Raw genomic sequence first — 18,504 nt, 5'->3', positions numbered from 1 at the left:
TTTTGGGGAAACATGGTATCATAACATTTAATATAAGCAATAGGTACATTTTATATTAAGTATGTCATATGTTAAGTAATTTGAATGTTAAATATTTAATATACATTAAACATATTTAAGTATCTTGTCCAGGACTAATTGGCTAAATGGCTGGGACTTAAACTCAAATTTCATAACTCCAAATCCAGTACTATTTCCATCCTATCAGGAAACCCTTTTTGGGGATCTTTATGCTTCACTGGGTTCCTTCATTCTCATTGCTGCTCAGACTAAAATCAAATTAGTAAGAGTGTACAGATGAGCATTAGAACAAACTCACTTATTGTAATGTGTACCTTTTACAGGGAACAGTTACCTACATGAAGACGAGTTGGGCTTTGGTCACTTTTCCTTCCTTCCCTCCCTCCCTTCCCTCCCTCCCTCCTTTCCCTTCCCTCCCTCCCTTCCCTCCCTCCTTTCCCTCCCTCCCTCCCTCCCTCCTTCCCTCCCTCCCTTCCTGGCTGGCGTTCCTCCCTTCCCTCCCTTCCTCCCTTCTTTCCTTCCTTCCTTCCTGGCTGGCGTTCCCTAGCGGGAAGGAGATAAAAGCTCCGACCGTGCTGAACCCCAGATCCGACAGCGCTGAAACCCAGTTCTAGGCCAGACCCTGGGGACCCAGGCTCAAACAGAGGGAGCCGGGGCTGTGAGGCAGAATCCCAGGGGAGCGTCGAAAGGCAGAGCCCCCGGAGGCGCGCACATTGCATGCAGAGTACGGACGGTTGGCTGTGCTGCGGGATTGCCCTGGCGGGAAGGAGATAAAAGCTCCAGACTGCTCTGAACGCCACCTCCAACTCCACTTCCAACTGAACTGAACGCCAGTTCCGGGCTCATTGGGGGAGAGCCTAGACTGTTTGGTAGCAGGAGAAAATCGAGGGCACCTTTCTCTCAGAGGTGCTTGCAGCGAGTACTGAAAGACCCTGCGACTCAGGAGCCGCATAGGGCGGGGCTGACGGAAGCCAAGGCTGTAGGCTCCACCCTGAAACTCCGCCCCATCAGGGAAGCTGCGAAAATGCCGAGACAACGAAATAGATCACAAACGAAAGAAATGGAGGACAAAAAGCAACTGAATATAATCTACGCTTATAAGGTTTTTAAAGAATTTCCTAGAAAAGGTCAATAAGACCTATGAAGATATGAAAAGAGATCAACTAAAATTAATAAGGAATCAACAAGAAATAAGGGATCAACAAGAAATAAAGAATACATTGTCTAAAATAAAAAATATTTTACAGAGTCCTAAAAACAGAATGGAAGATCGCAAGAATCAAGTCAAAGATTTGGAACATAAAGAGCCAGAAGACACTCCTCCGCAGAAGAAAGAAGGCAAGAAAATCCAGAAAATTGAAGATAATGTAAGAAACCTCTGGGATAACTTCAAGCGAGCCAACATCAGAATTATGGGGGGTCCCAGAAGATGAGAGAGCAAGATATTGAAAACATACTGAAAGAAATAGTGACAGAAAACTTCCCTCACCTGGTGAAAGAATTAGACTTACAAGTCCAGGAAGCAAGAGCAAAAGACAAAGAGAGAATATTAAAAGCAGCAAGAGCAAAGCAGGTAGTTACCTATAAAGGAGCACCTATACGATTGTCAGCTAATTTCTCAACAGAAACCATGCAGGCCAGATGGTAAAGGCAAGAAATATTCAAGGTGATGAATAGTAAGAACCTACAGCCAAAAATAATCTACCCAGCAAAGCTATCACTCAGAATCAAAGGCCAGATAAAGAGCTTCACTAATAAAAACAAGCTAAAGGAGTTCATCACTACCAAACCAGAATTATATCAATTGCTGAAGGGGGTTCTTTCGGAAGAGAAAGTAAATAAAGATAAAAACTATGAACAACAAATATGTAACTATCAACAAGTGAATCTAAAAACCAAGGAAATTAAAAAAACAACAACTGATGAACAATATTAACTATTGAATATAATAGAATCAGAGGTATGGAAGGAGAGTGAACTGACGATTCTTGGGGAAAAGGGGAAAGGGAGATGTGGGAAGAGACTGCACATAAACTGCACCTATGGATGAGGACAATGGGGGGGGGGGGAAGGGCAGAGGGTGGGGTGGGAACCTGTGGAGGGGAGCAATGGAGGGGGGGGGAAAGAGGAACATTTGTAATAATATGAACAATAAAGATTTATTAAAAAAAATATTCAGAGTATATAAATAGGGATGTGAATATACAATTCTGTATTTAAGAATCTTATGCTTGCTGAGGCAATTCAGTCTCTAAATAATAAAACTATTATGCCCAAGCAGTGTGGCTCAGTGGTTGAATGTCGACCTATGAATGGGGAAATCACAGTTTGATTCCCAGTCAGGGCATAACCCCAGATTGCAGGCTCCAACCCCAGTGTGGGGTGTGCAGGTAGCAGCCAATCAATGATTCTCTCTTATCACTGATGTATCTATCTCTCTCCCTCTCTCTTCATCTCTGAAATCAATAAAAAATATTTTAAAAAATTATTATAAAATAAGTTAGTTACTAGATCACGGGTTCACAAGCTCTTTGAGGGTCATATGGATCTTCTCCCCAGAAAAATCCATACCTTTTTGTACATATTCAAGAGATTACTGGATCCTCTTAAAGCCAATGAATTAAAGAAAGCTCCATTTTGAGATTCACTGAGTACTAACACATAAAAATTATCTGAAGAACCAAAATTGAGAGAATCATTAGTTATCCCTTTTCATAAATGCAGATGAATACACTTTAAAAACACGCCATTGTTGGGGGTGGGGGCAGCCGGGGAGAGGTCAATGGGGGAAAAAGTAGACTTATACAATACTTTAAACAGTTAAGATTATATTAAATATAAGTTTGGATCAGTTTAGCTCAATCAAGAACACCCAATGGTAAGCTGAACTCAATCAATCATCCCTGAGTTAGCTGTCCCTTTGGCCTGTCATCTCTGAAAACTCTAGTTCCTTGAGGAACTAGGTGGGCCCAAGTAGCCATATTTGTTATGTAGTAGTAGTTGAAGTAGTTATAGTAGAACTAGTAGTAGTTATTAAAAAAAAAAAAAAAAAAGCATTAAAAAAGTTTGCTATAAAACAGTATGCCACGCCCTGGCCAGTTTGGCTCAGTGGATGGAGTGTCGGCCTGTGGACTGAAAAGTCCCAGGTTTGATTCCGGTCAGAGGCATGTACCTTGGTTGTGGGCACAACCCCAGTGGGAGGTGTGCAGGAGGCAGCTGATTGATGTTTCTCTCTCATCGATGTTTCTGACTCTATCTCTCTCCCTTCCTCTCTGTAAAAAAAATCAATAAAATATATTTAACCCCCCCAAACACCAAAACCCCCCCACAAAAAACAGTATGCCTTGTTTCGCTGGCAGCAGCCTCACACATCTCGTATTTATTGAATCTCTTGATAGTATCATTTCCTCTTGTGCTTAATTTTATCTCTTGTTTTGTACAGTAACATGCTGTACACTCTTGTAGCCTAGGAGTAATAGGCTATCCCAAATTGCCTATAAAGGCATGTTGTATGTATGTGTACATAGTATGAATGTTATGTATGACATAGTAATAGATTTGTTGTATCACTATTAATAAAAAAGTGCCATTGCATGTTAAGGCAAAGAAACTCTTTTGCTAGTACCTTCTGAATGTCCCTCTATAATGTCTATTTCCATACATGGTATTATTATTCAATGAAAATATGTTGTTTGTATTCAGAGTTTCCGGTTTGACTTCATATTTACATAAAACACAAAGATAGACTCCATTAAAACTGAAGAAACATGGCTTAGCTAATGAATTATTCTATTTCAACATTCTTCCTAGCTTAGAATGCTGTTTCTGAGGCTTTGATGCTGAAGGGAATGAAGTCATTAAGATTAGTTGATAATACTGTAGGATGAGCACTTTCCTGTTTTAAAAAAATTAGATATTTTGGAATTTAAATTTCTTAATGAAAAAGTAAAAGATTGAGGTACAACAGTAGAGAAATCTCTACAGAAGTGAGAAACTGTTCAATCCATACTGAAGTTTCTTTTTTTTTTTTTTTTAAATATTTTATTGATTTTGTACAGAGAGGAAGGAAGAGAGATAGAGTTAGAAACATCGATGAGAGAGAGTCATCGATCAGCTGCCTCTTGCACACCCCCTACTGGGGATATGCCCGCAACCAAGGTACATGCCCTTGACCGGAATCGAACCCGGGACCTTTCAGTTCCCAAGCCGACGCTCTATCCATTGAGTCAAACCGGTTTCGGCCATACTGAAGTTTCATAAATCATTTCCTACATCTTTGAATAAACAGGGGGAAAAAGAACCAAGCTAGGTCCTTTATTAAGAAATGATCTGGTTATGTTAAAAAGTTTTTAAAAACTGTTTATCTTGTACATATTCTGAAGCAAATAAACAGAACAGTTAGAATTAACATATTTTGGAGCATACTAGCAAAGTGGACAACTGATCAAAGAAATTAGATAAAAGGACAGAAAATAAAAGGTTTTGCATTTAACTTTTAAAACTTGTAAGTAAATACTGTTATAATTCAATTTGATGCTTTGCTAACACTAAGTATAAGAAAGAGAAACAGAAGGAAATGTCAAAGGCTGGAGAAAGGATTTGGATCCCTTTACTTAATTCCAGCATTTTAAATGGATTAGAAATACAAATTATTACCAAACCTGCACAAAAGTCTGGAGAATTGGTAAAAAAAAATGATGATTTAAAGAATAAAGATTTCAAATATTTCAATTTATTTCCTTAAAAATGCAAAATAGGCATCCCTTACTACAGTCTCAACAAGCATCAGGAGGCAGTACTGCCAGTTTAAAAGGATCTAATGCTAATGTTAGGTAGTATTTCATTTCAGAATAGCCCACAAGGCAGAATAAACTCTCTCATTGTGACAGACTAGTATGACTCTTAAAAGAATATGATTCTCCTAAGACACATTTTCCAATTAAAAAAAGGAGTTGAGCTTTTTTGGAGGAATCTAGGAGAACATAAGAAAGACTAGAAACTACATAAAAAAAACGACTTCAGGCTTAATGTTCAGGATCAGTCAAAAGGAGGATAAATTCACCTTTATTTCTTATCCAACTATTAATATTAAATATACTTGAAATTCAAATAATGAAGCTGATGTTATAAACAAAAGAAAGCCACATCAAGATACCCTTTCTGGCATTAGCATGGTGCATGTGAACTTACAGTTGATACACCTCTCTTCAGTGGTGCACTGTTAATGAAGGATACACTTAATGGATCAGTGTGAGCATATACATACCACAGGCTGTTTTGTGATGTCCACTAAGTCCTTAAGATTATAATACTGATGTTTCTCAAAAGCCGAAAATAGCATGTCTAAAACATATTGTTTATCAGCTCGAGCTCGTTTTCCATCTTCTTTCTTTTTCCTTTCATATTCAATCTATGTGCAAAAAACAAAAGAAATAAAAGCATCAATTCAACATGATCACTTTGAAACAGGCATTTTCTTTCTTTCCTTTTTTAAAAAAATACATTTTTATTGATTTCAGAGAACAAAGGAGAGGGAGAAAGACATAGAAATATTAATGATGAGAGAGAATCATTGAATGGCTGTCTCCTGCATGCCCCCTACTGGGAATCAAGCCCATTACCCGAGTATCTGCCCTGACTGAGAATCGAACTGTGACCTCCTGGGTTATAGGTCAATGCTCAACCACTGCTCAACATTGGCTGGGCCAGGCCTTTTCTTTTTAGACATCCAAATAACAATTAGATTTTAAACTGTAAGGTAGCAGGTTTAAGAGCAGTGGTTCGGAACCTGGGGTCCTCACTGCTCCCAGGGATCCTCAGATCTTTAAGGCTCTAAAAGTATTAGGTCAGCATTAATATCGATTTATAAACCATTTTCATTATTTCCTAAATTTAGCTTTATGCAATGTGTCCATTTCTATAAAAAAGGGGGGGGGGAGGGGCTTTCTTTGCCAAATTTCTATCAATTCAGTGTGGCTACTTATTAGCTCATATTGATCAGGAAGTCTAACTTTAAATTCTTTTGTTTTTGATTGTCCAAAATACAGTACATTTATCTAAGAAATGTAGGTTAGTAGGTAACATCTTTCAAATTGGGGGGATCTAGGGCCAGCCAGAAGGTAGAGAGACTGGTAGATCATAGAACAGGTTCTGTAGGAAGTGACAAGTTTGGGAAGCATTGGTAAAAAGCCAAGAATGTGGGCAGTAACAGGAGGCTGCTTCTCACCCCGACTGGGTGATCTTCCTGATCTCATTTCTTCTATAAAATGAAGTAAAGGATGACACTAAGGGGATGTATAGATTTAATTATAGTGTTATCATCCAGAGACTCATTTATTTGTAAAAAATTATCTTTTTATTGAAAATATGCAAACTTTCAGCTGATTAAACTTTTAATTTTCTTAGAAACAACTTCATTTTAATAAGGCAACAGGAACTTGTTGGAAGAACTATATATAAACTGCAGCAGCCAGCCCACCTAGTAAATAAAGCATCAGCAAGTGACAGCTGCCAGAGAGCAATCTGCTGTGCATCCACTGGAATAACTAAAATTTAGGGGCTTGACTCCAAAGTAATGAAATACTTTAAAAACTTACAATAAATCACTACATAAATTTCAGCCTCATACAGTTGGTCTTACTCTATTTTAACAATGAAGATTTATTTTTTATTTTTTAAGTAATGTAGTTCACCCTAGAAGCGATTTTATTTTTTGTTGTTGATTTTTTTACAGAGAGGAAGGGAGAGAGCTAGAAACGTCGATGAGAGAGAAACATCGACCAGCTGCCTCTTGCACACCCACTACCGGGGATGTGCCCGCAACCAATGTACATGCCCTTGACCGGAATCGAACCTGGGACCTTTCAGTCCGCAGACCGACGCTCTACCACTGAGCCAAACCGGTTTCGGCAACAATGAAGATTTATTAAAAAGATAATATTTAGTTTCTACTGATGTTAAGATTAAAAACCTATCTTATACTTAATTAAAAATTTTCACATTAGTGGCAAGAGGTAACTATGACAACAAAGAATATCTGTCTTTCAAGTAAATAAAACTAGAAACTAGACAAGGAAAAAGGCCCAACAATCGCCTTAATTTTTTTCCTTAAATATATTTTATTGATTTTTTTTATGGAGGAAGGGAGAGGAATAGAGAGTTAGAAACATTGATGAGAGAGAATCATTGATCAGCTGCCTCTTGCACACCCCCTACTGGGGATGTGCCCGCAACCAAGATACATGCCCTTGACCGGAGTAGAACCTGGGACTTTTCAGTCTGCAGGCTGACACTCTATCTACTGAGCCAAATCAGTTTCAGCTGCCTTAATTTTTTTGATATGTAGACCTTAGGAGTAAAATTCAAACTCTATTCATCTTCGGAGGTAGAGAGAGAAGAGTTATGGTGTGTAAGGGCATAAACTTGCAACAAGCGTGGATAAGCCACAGAGATTTAGAGCACAGTGTAGTGAATATAGACAATATTCTACTTTAATTATGTGGTATGAATATAGATAACATTTACTATAATTATGTAATATGGTATACATCACAAGGACAATCCTATATAATAATCCTATGTAATAAAAAGGTACTCACGCCCACGCACAAGATGGCTGCGCCCATGTGGTCACAAGGTGGCCACGCCCATGTCATCTCAAGATGGCCACCCCCATGTCATAACAAGATGGCTATCCTCACGTGTTCACAGATGGCCATACCCATATGGTCACAGATGGCCATACCCGTGTGGTCACAAGATGGCCACCCCTACATGGTCATAAGATGGCCATACCCATGTGATCACAAGATGGCTGCCAAAAGACGGCCAGCAGGGGAGGGCAGTTGTGGGTGATCAGGCCAGCAAGGGAGGGCAATTGCAGGGGACCAGGCCTGCAGGGGAGGGCAGTTAAGGGCGACCAGGCCAGAAGGAGAGGGAAGCTGGAGGGGATCAGGCTGGCAGGGGAGGGCAATTGGGGGTGACTGGACCTGCAAGGGAGCAGTTAGGTGTTGATCAGGAGGGGAGGGGGACGGTTAGATGGCTATCAGGCTGGCAGGCAGAAGCGATTAGGGGCAATCAGGCAGGCAGGTGAGCAGTTGGGAGGCAAGTGTCTCGGATTGTGAGAGGGGTCCCAGATTGGAGAAGGTGCAGGCTGGGCTGAGGGACACCCCCCACAGTGCATGAATTTTGTGCACCAGGCCTCTAGTAATCCACCGACGACTCCCAGATTGCAAGAGGGCACATACTGGATGGGTCCCTCAGCTCAGTCTGTGCCCTCTCGCAGTCTGGGAGCCCTTGGTGGATGTCCAACTGATGGCTTAGGCCTGCTTCCCTAAGCCATCAGTCGGACATCCCTAGTGCTGATGCGGAGGTGGGAGAGGCACCCGGCACCAACACTGCACTTGCCAGCCATGAGCCCAGTTGAGGGCTTCTGGCTGAATGGCGCTCCTCCTGTGGGAGCACACTGACCACCAGGGGGCAGCTCCTGCACTGAGTGTGCTCTGGTAGTCAGTGCGCATCATAGTGACCAGTCATGCCGCTGTTTGGTTGATTTGCATATTAGCCTTTTATTATATAGGAAACATATATCAAAGTAACATGTACAACTTAAATTTACCCAATGTTACATGTCAAATTTATTCAATTTAGAAAATGAATCAATTCATCGCTTTAAAATATTACACATAGACTATGGGATACCCACTGCACTAAGATACAAGGCAAATAAGGTAGCATCTTACAAAATGTATCCCTTTCTTGTGGCTCATGTACTAAAATGTTTATAGAGGACCTTGAGCATTTTATTAAAAATTTTTTTTATTGATTTCAGAGAGGAGGAGAGAAGGAGAGAGAGATAGAAACATCAATGATGAGAGATAATCATTGATTGGCTGCTCCCTGCACAGCCCTACAGTGAGGATCGAGCCCACAACCCGGGTCTTATGCCCTGACCAGGAATGGAACAGTGACCTCCTGGTTCATAGATGGATGCTCAACCTTGAGCATTTGAAATGTGATAGATCACAAAGCTCCTAGAACAAGATCATAATGCTGAAAAGAAAAAGAAAAAAAAAGGACATGCATGACACAGACCATATTGGGAAGAAATGAAATGCAGCCAGTCGCAACGTTTTCTGAGTGGGAAGAGCATGAAAGAAACAACTATGGGAAGCTAAAGATTCATTAGAGAAGAATAGAGGGACTAGAAGAGCTAGAAGAAAGACTAGAGGGGAGAGATTAGAGAAATCTATGCCCAAGAAGAAAATCCAAGTCTTCCAAGATGGAGAAACAGATGATAAAATGCATTTAAGGACAAAGACAGAAGTATAAAGTCTACCCCGATTCAGCAAGAGAGGAAGCTGTAAGAGGTCAAAGACCAAAAGGGACGGACATGAGGTCCACTCAAGAATTTTCTGCCGAAACCGGTTTGGCTCAGTGGTAGAGTGTCGGTCTGCACACTGAAAGGTCCCAGGTTCGATCCCAGTCAGGGGCATGTACGTTGGTTGCGGGCACATCCCCAGTGGGGGGTGTGCAGGAGGCAGCTGGTCAATGTTTCTCCCTCATCGACGTTTCTAGCTCTCTATCTCTCTCCCTTCCTCTCTGTAAAAAATCAATAAAATATATTAAAAAGAAAGAAAGAAAGAAAGAATTTTCTTTCTTTAGGATCAAAAGAAGGATAGAACTAAGAGAATGGCTATAAGATAAAGAAAGAAAGCATGACAGACAGGACAAAACTCATAAATCCAAGCACAAGGGTCTTTGGATTAAAAAAAATACATATCATAGAACACTTAAGGGATTAATATTTTAAGCCTTGCTTTACTAACCAATGACTAAAATATATCTATTTTCCCTGGTTACAATTGTACTTACACCCAAAATCCTCTTCCACTGTTGCACTGCGCTTGACTGGGTTTATCTTTTATACTGTGATGGACAATCTAGAAAGGGGGGCTGCTAAAAAAGTAGGAACAAGTTTGGACCAGGGGATGAAGCTGTTCTAATCCTTTATTCTGACCAAATGGGAGGTAAGAAAAACTTTGGGATGTAGAAAAGAGGAGCGAGAATCAGCTAAGGAGGGGTGGGGAAAGCCTATTCCATTCTCACAGGCTTGAGTGGGATGTGGGATTTCATCCTCAAGAAAAACAGCAGGGAGGAAGTGGGTGTTTAGCAAAAGACCAGTGTTAGGCTTTTGTATTCTCTGTATGGAGGCACAGTTGTATGGTATGTCTGCCCTCCCTTCCTAGCCTTAATTTATGCTGAAAGAAGAAAGGGTTAAATTCAGGAAACAGAAAAGAAAAAAATGATATGTTCAGCTTCCACCCTGAGAAGTCTCTCTCTTGTGTAAAAAAACAGAGAAGCTAGGAAGATTAATAAAAAAATGTTTTCAAATAAAGAAACCTACTGATAAAGCAAGAGAGCCCAATTCAGAGAGGTCACACACATTATTTGGCAGCAGAGAGAAACTTTTAAAGTGTTTGTTATTAAGTTGTCTAAACCCCAGAGCCACATTTCAGACCCAAGAAGGCCCGAATCCAAGGAAAGAATTTAAAGTAAGTTAGAAAGAAACATTAAAATCAAACTGAGCCTGGCTGGTGTGGCTCAGCGTTTGAGTATCAACCTATGAACCAGGAGGGTCACAGTTTGATTCCTTGGTTAGGGCAAATGCTTGGGTTTTGGGGTCAATCCCCAGTGTTGGGGTGCAGGAGGCAGCAAATCAATGATTCTCTCTCATTATTGATGTTTCTATCTCTCTCTCTTCTTTCCTCTCTGAAATAAAAAAAAATAAAAAAAAACTAAAAGGATAAAATTAAGTTGTGATTAGCAATGTTAATAAGTAGTGAGAAAAGTACCAAATTCTACCCAGATCTTTTGTCTCTTAATCTTGGTTTACATATTTCAATCTAAAAAAAATACTGCATTAATGTTGGTGCTTTCCTACTTTAAATTAGGGAAAAACAGATCAATACCTAAGGGCAGTGCAGCCTAATTTTACTCTGACAGTAAAATTAAAACATTTAAAAGTATAATCTGAAAACCCAGACATATAAAATAATAACAAATTATTGACAAAGAAATGACAAAAATGGAAGTATTCCTCATCAGAGAAATTTAAGTATTAGAAATTTAACCTTACACTTATTTAAAAACAAAAAATGGAATATCTCTTTAATGCCTTCAGGGCCTACACTATGGATAAGCTATAAAATAGTCTTAAAACAAAATTTTTATACTATTGTATAATATGCTAAATATCTTTTGATAATTTCTAAGGCAGATTCACAATCCAAATTCTGCTCTGTAATATCTGATAGTTCCAATGTATATCCTATATAATAAAAGCCTAATATACTAAGTGTCTTGTCATTTGTTCAAACGAAGGCCACTCAACTACTTGCTATGATGTGCACTGACCACCAAGGGGCAGACGCTTCAAGTGGTAGGTTAGCTTGCTTCTGAGGTCCAGTCAGTTGAGATTGAGTGAGACAACTGGGACTGAGTGAGACAGGCCGGACATGCCCTGGAGCCCTCCCGCAGTCTCTCCCTGGCCCCAATGTGCACAGGTAGGGTCCCTCAGCCTGCTCCCTCTCACAATCTGGGGATATTGGAGAGTCTGTTTCGGCCCGATCCCGCAGGCTAAGAGGCCCCACTGGTGCATGAATTTGTGCACCAGGCCTCTAGTGTAATTATAAAAGGGAGTTAAATTACTTCCATGGTCATTAAATTACTAATAATTTTATACTCAGGACAAAACTAATGTTCCTAACTTTTCTTTTTAAAATTAAACAATGTAGAAATGATAGTCTTTCTTTAAAAATGATTATTTACTGATCTGAGAGAGAGGCGGTGGGGAGAGAAAGAAAGACAGAGACAGAGAGATAGAGATAGATTTATGTGTCATTGGTTGATTCTTGTATGTGTTCTGACCAAGGATCAAAGCTGAAACATTAGCACATGGGGATGACGCTCTATTCAGCTGAGCCACCTGGCCAGTGCAGAAATGATGAGCTTAATATTATACTCACAACTTTGTACTACAAATAAAATGAATTCTATAAATAAACTACAAATGATATGAACTAGACTATTTAGAAGACTACAGTTTTGAGACCATGCCATTTCTTCTCTTTTTAGCTCTTTTCCTTTTGGGCATCCTGTTTGCACTGGTGCACAGGCATTGTAAGAAAATAATACTCAAAGCAGTCAGAGATGTCTAAGTTGTTAGCAGCCACCATAAAATATAAGTAGGACAGTTAATAGACTAGGAATAGCTTTTATATTATGTGAATTTGCATTACATAGCCTATATCTGCCCTCTGTGACCACTGCATAACCAGCTAAATAGAAATGTCAATTCAGAAAGAAATTTAAATGTAGTCTCCAGTTACAAATTTTTACAATCCAAAATATCCAGCATACACAATTTTATCTTCACTAGAGAAAAAAAATTATTCAAGACTAAAATGCAACCAAATGTTTAAAATGCAATGTAGATGTGATATAGAGATGTTCAACCATCATTATGAAATCTCAATCACTAAAATTATAAATGCCATTCACTGCCAATTAAAATATTGTAATACAAATGTCTGCAAATTCTAGATTGTTGTTTGCAGGAATACTTTGATTGCTTTGTCAAGGCAGTCTTTGTGCAGGCTTTTGACGTCTGAAGTAAGCATGACAGCCTTGATTACCATGATTTGCATTTTAAATCCTTATGAAAGATCCCCACTCCCAGTGCTTCCATTTCTACCTAGTGTGTCCAAAGTACTTCTTTAGAGTAAGCCAGTCCTTGGTGTGCAAATTCAAACGGACAAAAGCATGTAGTATAATTATATTATACTACAGCACAAAAGGCAAATATCGCTGACAGGTCTTTATGATATAGTCCTACAGGCATTTATATTAGTCAGCAAAATTCTAAATTTGTACATATAACTAAAAAAAATAATAATAATAAAGCTCCCTCCTCAATAACCTTACAGTTCTGAAGATTAATACAGTTGGTTGCCACATGAAAGGAAATAGAGTACACATAAAAATGAATCTTCTTTCTAGTTCCCATAGGCTTATCTCAAGATTTTACATAATAATTCTATTCCTTCCAAGAATAATTTTCTAGTTAAGTTTTCCTAGGGGAGATACATGTATATTTTTTTCCAAGCTGGGGCTGGAGAACACAAAGGGAATGATAAAGATAAGAAAATATTCTTTTTAAAAACCTCAGATCTGGAGGGAAGAGATTTCCTAGTCTCCCCCCAACAGAAGATGACAAGCAGACCTATAAAAAGTTCCTGTCTATTTGGATCAGAATTGCATGCTACAATTATCCAGGTAGCTTGGAAATTTTAAGACAGCTAGCTTCACATCATATCAATTAAATCAATTTCTGGAAGTATTTTTCTTTTTAAAAAAGCTTCCCAGATGATTCTAGGGTACAGCTAGCATTGGGGACCACTATCTAACAGAAACATGATTCCTTATGAGAAAAGGTCATAAGACTGTGGACTACTTAATAAAAATGCGGTGAAATTTACACAGGCTAGACGATAATGTCCATAAAATCAATCAAAATACACATACAGAAACAGAAGCACCCTTACTTGCAATCAGAGATAGAGGGAACTGGAAGGAATCTTTCACACCAGCTGACTCCATATTTCGATTACACAACTCTGTCAGTGAAAAATTTAAAGCATTGATACTGTTGTAATTTAACCTAGTTATGAAAACTGGGAAGGAGCAAAGGGAAAGCCAAATTTTACAGACATGCCATTTGTGCAGTTTTCCCAGGAAGCTGAAGTTTAAACTCCCCAGGACACCACCGGTCTGTCCCCTGCATGTAAAGTCTGGGTGGCATAAGGAAGGTACTTGTCTGTCAGACACACCTGGGAACAGGCCATTGGCCAGAGTAGGCGTGGCCACTGCAAGCCTGGGAAGATTCTATATTTAATCTCCTAAACAAAGGAGTGTGCCCTCTTGATTCTATTGGGATTCCTGCTGCAGGGGGCGTGCTCTCCTGGCTCTCCTGCATTCGCCCATATGGCCCATGGCCATGTGAACCCACACAATGGATCGATGGACTGTAACAAGCCTAATGCTGTGCTGGACCCTGTTCCACCACTGAATGGAAACTGTGGACACTGGCTTTGCTTCCAGCTCTACTGAAGCCCCAGTTGCACACCTTCCAGAACTGGATTAAGGGAAATGGGGCTTTGGAAACCATGTAATTCCACAAAAATAACTTTTCACCACACATCTCATTCTCCTGTGGGCCTCTGGAAATGCCTATTCTAGTGGTACCCCAGGAATTCCCCCCCCCCCCCAGCAACAGAAACAGCATTTATCTTATTACAGCGTAAACTATGTATATCTATTTTTAAATTATAAAAATGTATTGTATTAATATGAATACATTTAAAGGAATGAAATAAAAAGAAAACATTTTAAGAGTAAGTTTTAATTTGTCAAAATTATAAAAAAGTGTTTTGCTCTCAAAATATAGTGATCTGTCATGTTTTGAATGCTTAATTTTCATTATTTTTCTTTTCTTTTACATTTTTATAGATTTCAGATAGAAAGGAGAGAGATAGAAACATCAATAATGAGAGAGAATCATTGATTGGCTGCCTCCTGCACGCCCTCCCATTGTGGATCGAGCCTGAGACTCAGGCATGTGCCCTGTACTACCGTGTTTCCCCGAAAATAAGACATCCTCTGAAAATAAGACCTAGCGCATGGAAAGATAAGACATCCCCTGAAAATAAGACCTAGCGCAACTTTGGGAGAAAAAATTAATATAAGACACTCTTATTTTCGGGAAAACAGGGTAGGAATCCAACCATGACCTCCTGGTTCATAGGTCAACACTCAACCACTGAGCCACTGCTGCAGAGCAACAACATATTACTTCGAAAGTTTGCTTTCACTACTTCAAATAATGGAGAAGGGGATTTAATATTAAAATGTTTGCAAAGTGCAGGATTAAACAAATTCCTAAAGGTTTCCAACATTAATCCAGTCAAACTTTGTTTCTCGGCCGACTCCCATTTCAATCAATTTTGTTCTCAACTAAGTTTTCACAGGAAAAAATGCCTCTGCTGTCAATCCAAACTTTGGTTTTTAAACGGACAACCCCTCCCAGCTGACACCTCAGCAAGACAAAAGCCTCTCTCAGGCAACAAAGGAGAGAATGCTTTTTGTTGCTGGCAAAATCAATGAATAGTATAATTTTAAAACATAAAGTGGTCGTCAAGAGTGCTAATGGTGCTAAGGGTGTGAAAGAAACAATGATTATAGACAATTGACAATGTAAAAAAACTGTTGATTTTGATAAATGAAAAGCAGTTAGCCAGTGACAGCCATTTTGGAGGCAGTGATACATGAACAAGCAAAGATGCTGCATACTGACCTAAAAGACATCCCTGGACTGAATGATTAGTTTAAGGCTAGTGAGGGGTATTGCAAAAAATTTAAGAAAAGAAGTATTTATGTATAGATTAAACAGTTCCTTTGACATGTACTGTACATAAGAAAGGTTAAAACAAGGAATCAAGGGGGTCTGGAACAGATTAATTCCATTTACATTATTTCTAATGGAGAAAAATGGTTCCATCTTCAAACAAATCGCTTCTTTCACAGCCTTCCAGATAAATTAAGTTTGAGAACTGAGGTTCCACAGTATATTAAATACTGTGTCAGTTTTGAAGAGGGGAGGATATAATCAGAATCTACAAGTTCCTTTAACAGAGAATCCTTTTTACACAACCTTTTCCCCCCAAAGAGGTTCAAACAAAATTAGTGTTTCAAAAATCTTACTTTGGAAAATGTCCTACATGAAGTGGTTCAAGGTTCATAAACTTAGTGAAAATTTAAAACAAAGGAAAGGCCACCAGGGAAGAAACCTGACCGGTCATATCCTAGTAAGGGGAGGGTTTTCAGGGTCCTGCTTTCAGGAAAGAAGTAAATTAAGATATAAGGCTAATTATATAATTCTTTTGTTTTTAAACCCTCACCCAAGGATATTTTTTCCATTGATTTTTTTTTTTTTTTTTTTTGAGAGAGAGTGGAAGGGAAGGGTGAGAGGGGGCGGGGGAGAGAAATATTGATGTGAGACATATCGATAAGTAGTCTTCTGCATGCTCTGAACTGGGGGCCAGGGATTGAACCTGCAAGGGAGATATGTGTCCTTAACTGGGAATTGAACCAGTGACCCTTTGTTCCATAGGCTGACACTCTAACCACTGTGAAACCGCTAGGCTGTATATTTCCTTTTAACTCGATAAATGTTTTCTGAATGATAAGTATGTAGGTATTATATGCCGGATAGTTCATGAACTAAAGAGGTAAATTTAAATGTAATGCTTAGAATAGCTTCATGTACAAAGTGGGAATTTCAATACTGGGAGATTATATATATGGATGGAAAATTTCTAGGGGTAAATGCAAGGTGGTTTCTTTCTGATCAAATGCAGAGATATACTTTTAGAAATACATATACCATTTTTCACCCCCCCTTTTATTTTTTTAATAAGTTTTCACTGATTTCAGAGAGAAGAATAGAAACATCAATAATGAGAGAGAATCACTGATCAGTTGCCTCCTGCACGACCCCAGGCATGTGCCCTGACTTGGAATGGAACCGTGACCTCCTGGTTCATGGGTCAATGCTCTACCACTGAGCTGGACCCTCTTTTATTTTTTGCACTCATTTGTTTCCTTATTTTTATCCTGGAAATGTATTCTAAGAACCTCAACTGTTAAAGTACTGGGATTCATGTTTATATAGCTCTACCTGGAAAAACTTGGAAAACATTTCAACATTATATTGAGTTTAACATTTTTCATTAATGTCTTAATTATACAACCTCTAAGTTATTCTTATTGAACTATGTTGATGTTTCACAATCTTTTAAAAAAATCAATGTCTTTTTTGTTAACAACAATACAAGTTTTATACTTTTCCTATAGCTGATATTATGCTCTAATACTGAATATGTTTTTAAAAGCTATGAAGGTACCTCCATCCATTCTGATACACTTCCATGGAAAAATTAATAAACATCCAAATAATGCAATGTGGCAAATAATAGTCAATCTTTGTTTATGTGTAAACAAAATCTTAATGAACTGAAAGGTCACTTAATATTAAAAAGCCTTTAAAGTGGATGTTACAGATTTATATCCTAATAAGGAGTTCAGAATGTATTTGTATTTTATTAGTAAAAATAAATAAGCAAATGTTAAAACATGCTAAAAATACAACATTTGGAACCTATCTTCTATACTTGCCAGGTAAGTTATAGTGCCAATGTCACTAAGAATATGAACTAGAGGAAGATCAGAGTTTTGACAGTAGCAAAGTGCCAGCTTTGACTAACCTAAGAGATTTTTCTTTTGCATCAGAAATTATCGTCTGTAGCTGTATAATAAGACCGACTTTTGTAGTGGAATTTAGAAAAAAAAGAAAAAAAAAGGTTTTTAGAAATGTGGACTCACTAGTTCAAAGGAAATAGAGATATATACCCTACTGGGTCTGAAAAGGCACAACCAGAGACTGAAAGAAACAATAGCTCCTTGAAGACAGGAATTTTATATATTTGGTTCAGCAGAAGTAGGTATCTGAGGCACAAGCAGGCACTTAAAAAACATCTGCTGTTGCTGAAACCGGTTTGGCTCAATGGATAGAGCGTCTGTCTGTGGACTCAAGGGTCCAGGTTTGATTCCAGTCAAGGGCATGTACATTGGTTGCGGGCACATTCCCAGTGGGGAGTGTATAGGAGGCAGCTGGTCGATGTTTCTCATTGATGTTTCTAGCTCTCTATCCCTCTCCCTTTCTCTCTGTAAAAAAATCAATAAAATATATTAAAAACAAAACAAAAAACAACAACATCTGTTGTTGAGAGAAGACAATCTATATCTATCTATACTAATAAAACCCTAGGTGGCCCTCATGCCCTTACGTCACCACAAGATGGCCGCCCCCACATTGTCACAGATGGCCGCCCCCATGTCGTCACAAGATGGCTGCCCCCACATTGTCACAAGATGGCCGGCAGGGGAGGGCAATTGTGGCGATCAGACAAGCAGGAGAGGGCAGTTGGGATGGACCAGGCCTGCAAGGGAGGGCAGTTGGGGGTGATCAGGCCTGTAGGGAAGGGCAGTTAGGGGAGACCAAGCCAGCAGAGGAAGGAAGTTGGGGGCAACCAGGCCTGCAGGGAAGGGCAGTTGGGAGGGACAAGGCCTGCAGGAAAGGGTAGTTGGGGGCAACCATGCCTGTAGGGGAGGGCAGTTGGGGGGACCAGGCCCACAGAAGAGGGGGTTAGGGGCAATTGGGCCAGTAGGGGAGCAGTTAGGCGTCGATCAGGCTGGCACGAGAGTGGTTAGGGGGTGATCAGGCTGGCTGGCAGAAACAGTTAGGGGCAATCAGGCAGGCGAGTGATTAGGAGCCAGCAGTCCTGGATTGTGAGAGGGATTGGGCCA

At 39.4% G+C, this 18,504-nt stretch overlaps 1 protein-coding gene across 1 annotated transcript in view; it reads right to left on the bottom strand.

Annotated features, from left to right (window-relative positions):
* The window catches only part of GTF2F2 (general transcription factor IIF subunit 2), a 142,941-nt gene that overhangs the window by 17,790 nt on the left and 106,647 nt on the right, over positions 1 to 18,504 (bottom strand). The window contains exon 7 of the mRNA XM_084879492.1: positions 5,288 to 5,431. Coding sequence (XP_084735618.1) covers positions 5,288 to 5,431 — 144 coding nt within the window. The remainder of the gene's footprint in view (positions 1 to 5,287; positions 5,432 to 18,504) is intronic.

Source organism: Pipistrellus hanaki (genome assembly GCF_964339955.1).
Source record: "Pipistrellus hanaki genome assembly, chromosome: 3".
Lineage (NCBI taxonomy): Eukaryota > Metazoa > Chordata > Mammalia > Chiroptera > Vespertilionidae > Pipistrellus > Pipistrellus hanaki.
Note: the sequence above shows the minus strand (reverse complement) of the source record. Positions and strands in the feature narration are given on the sequence as shown.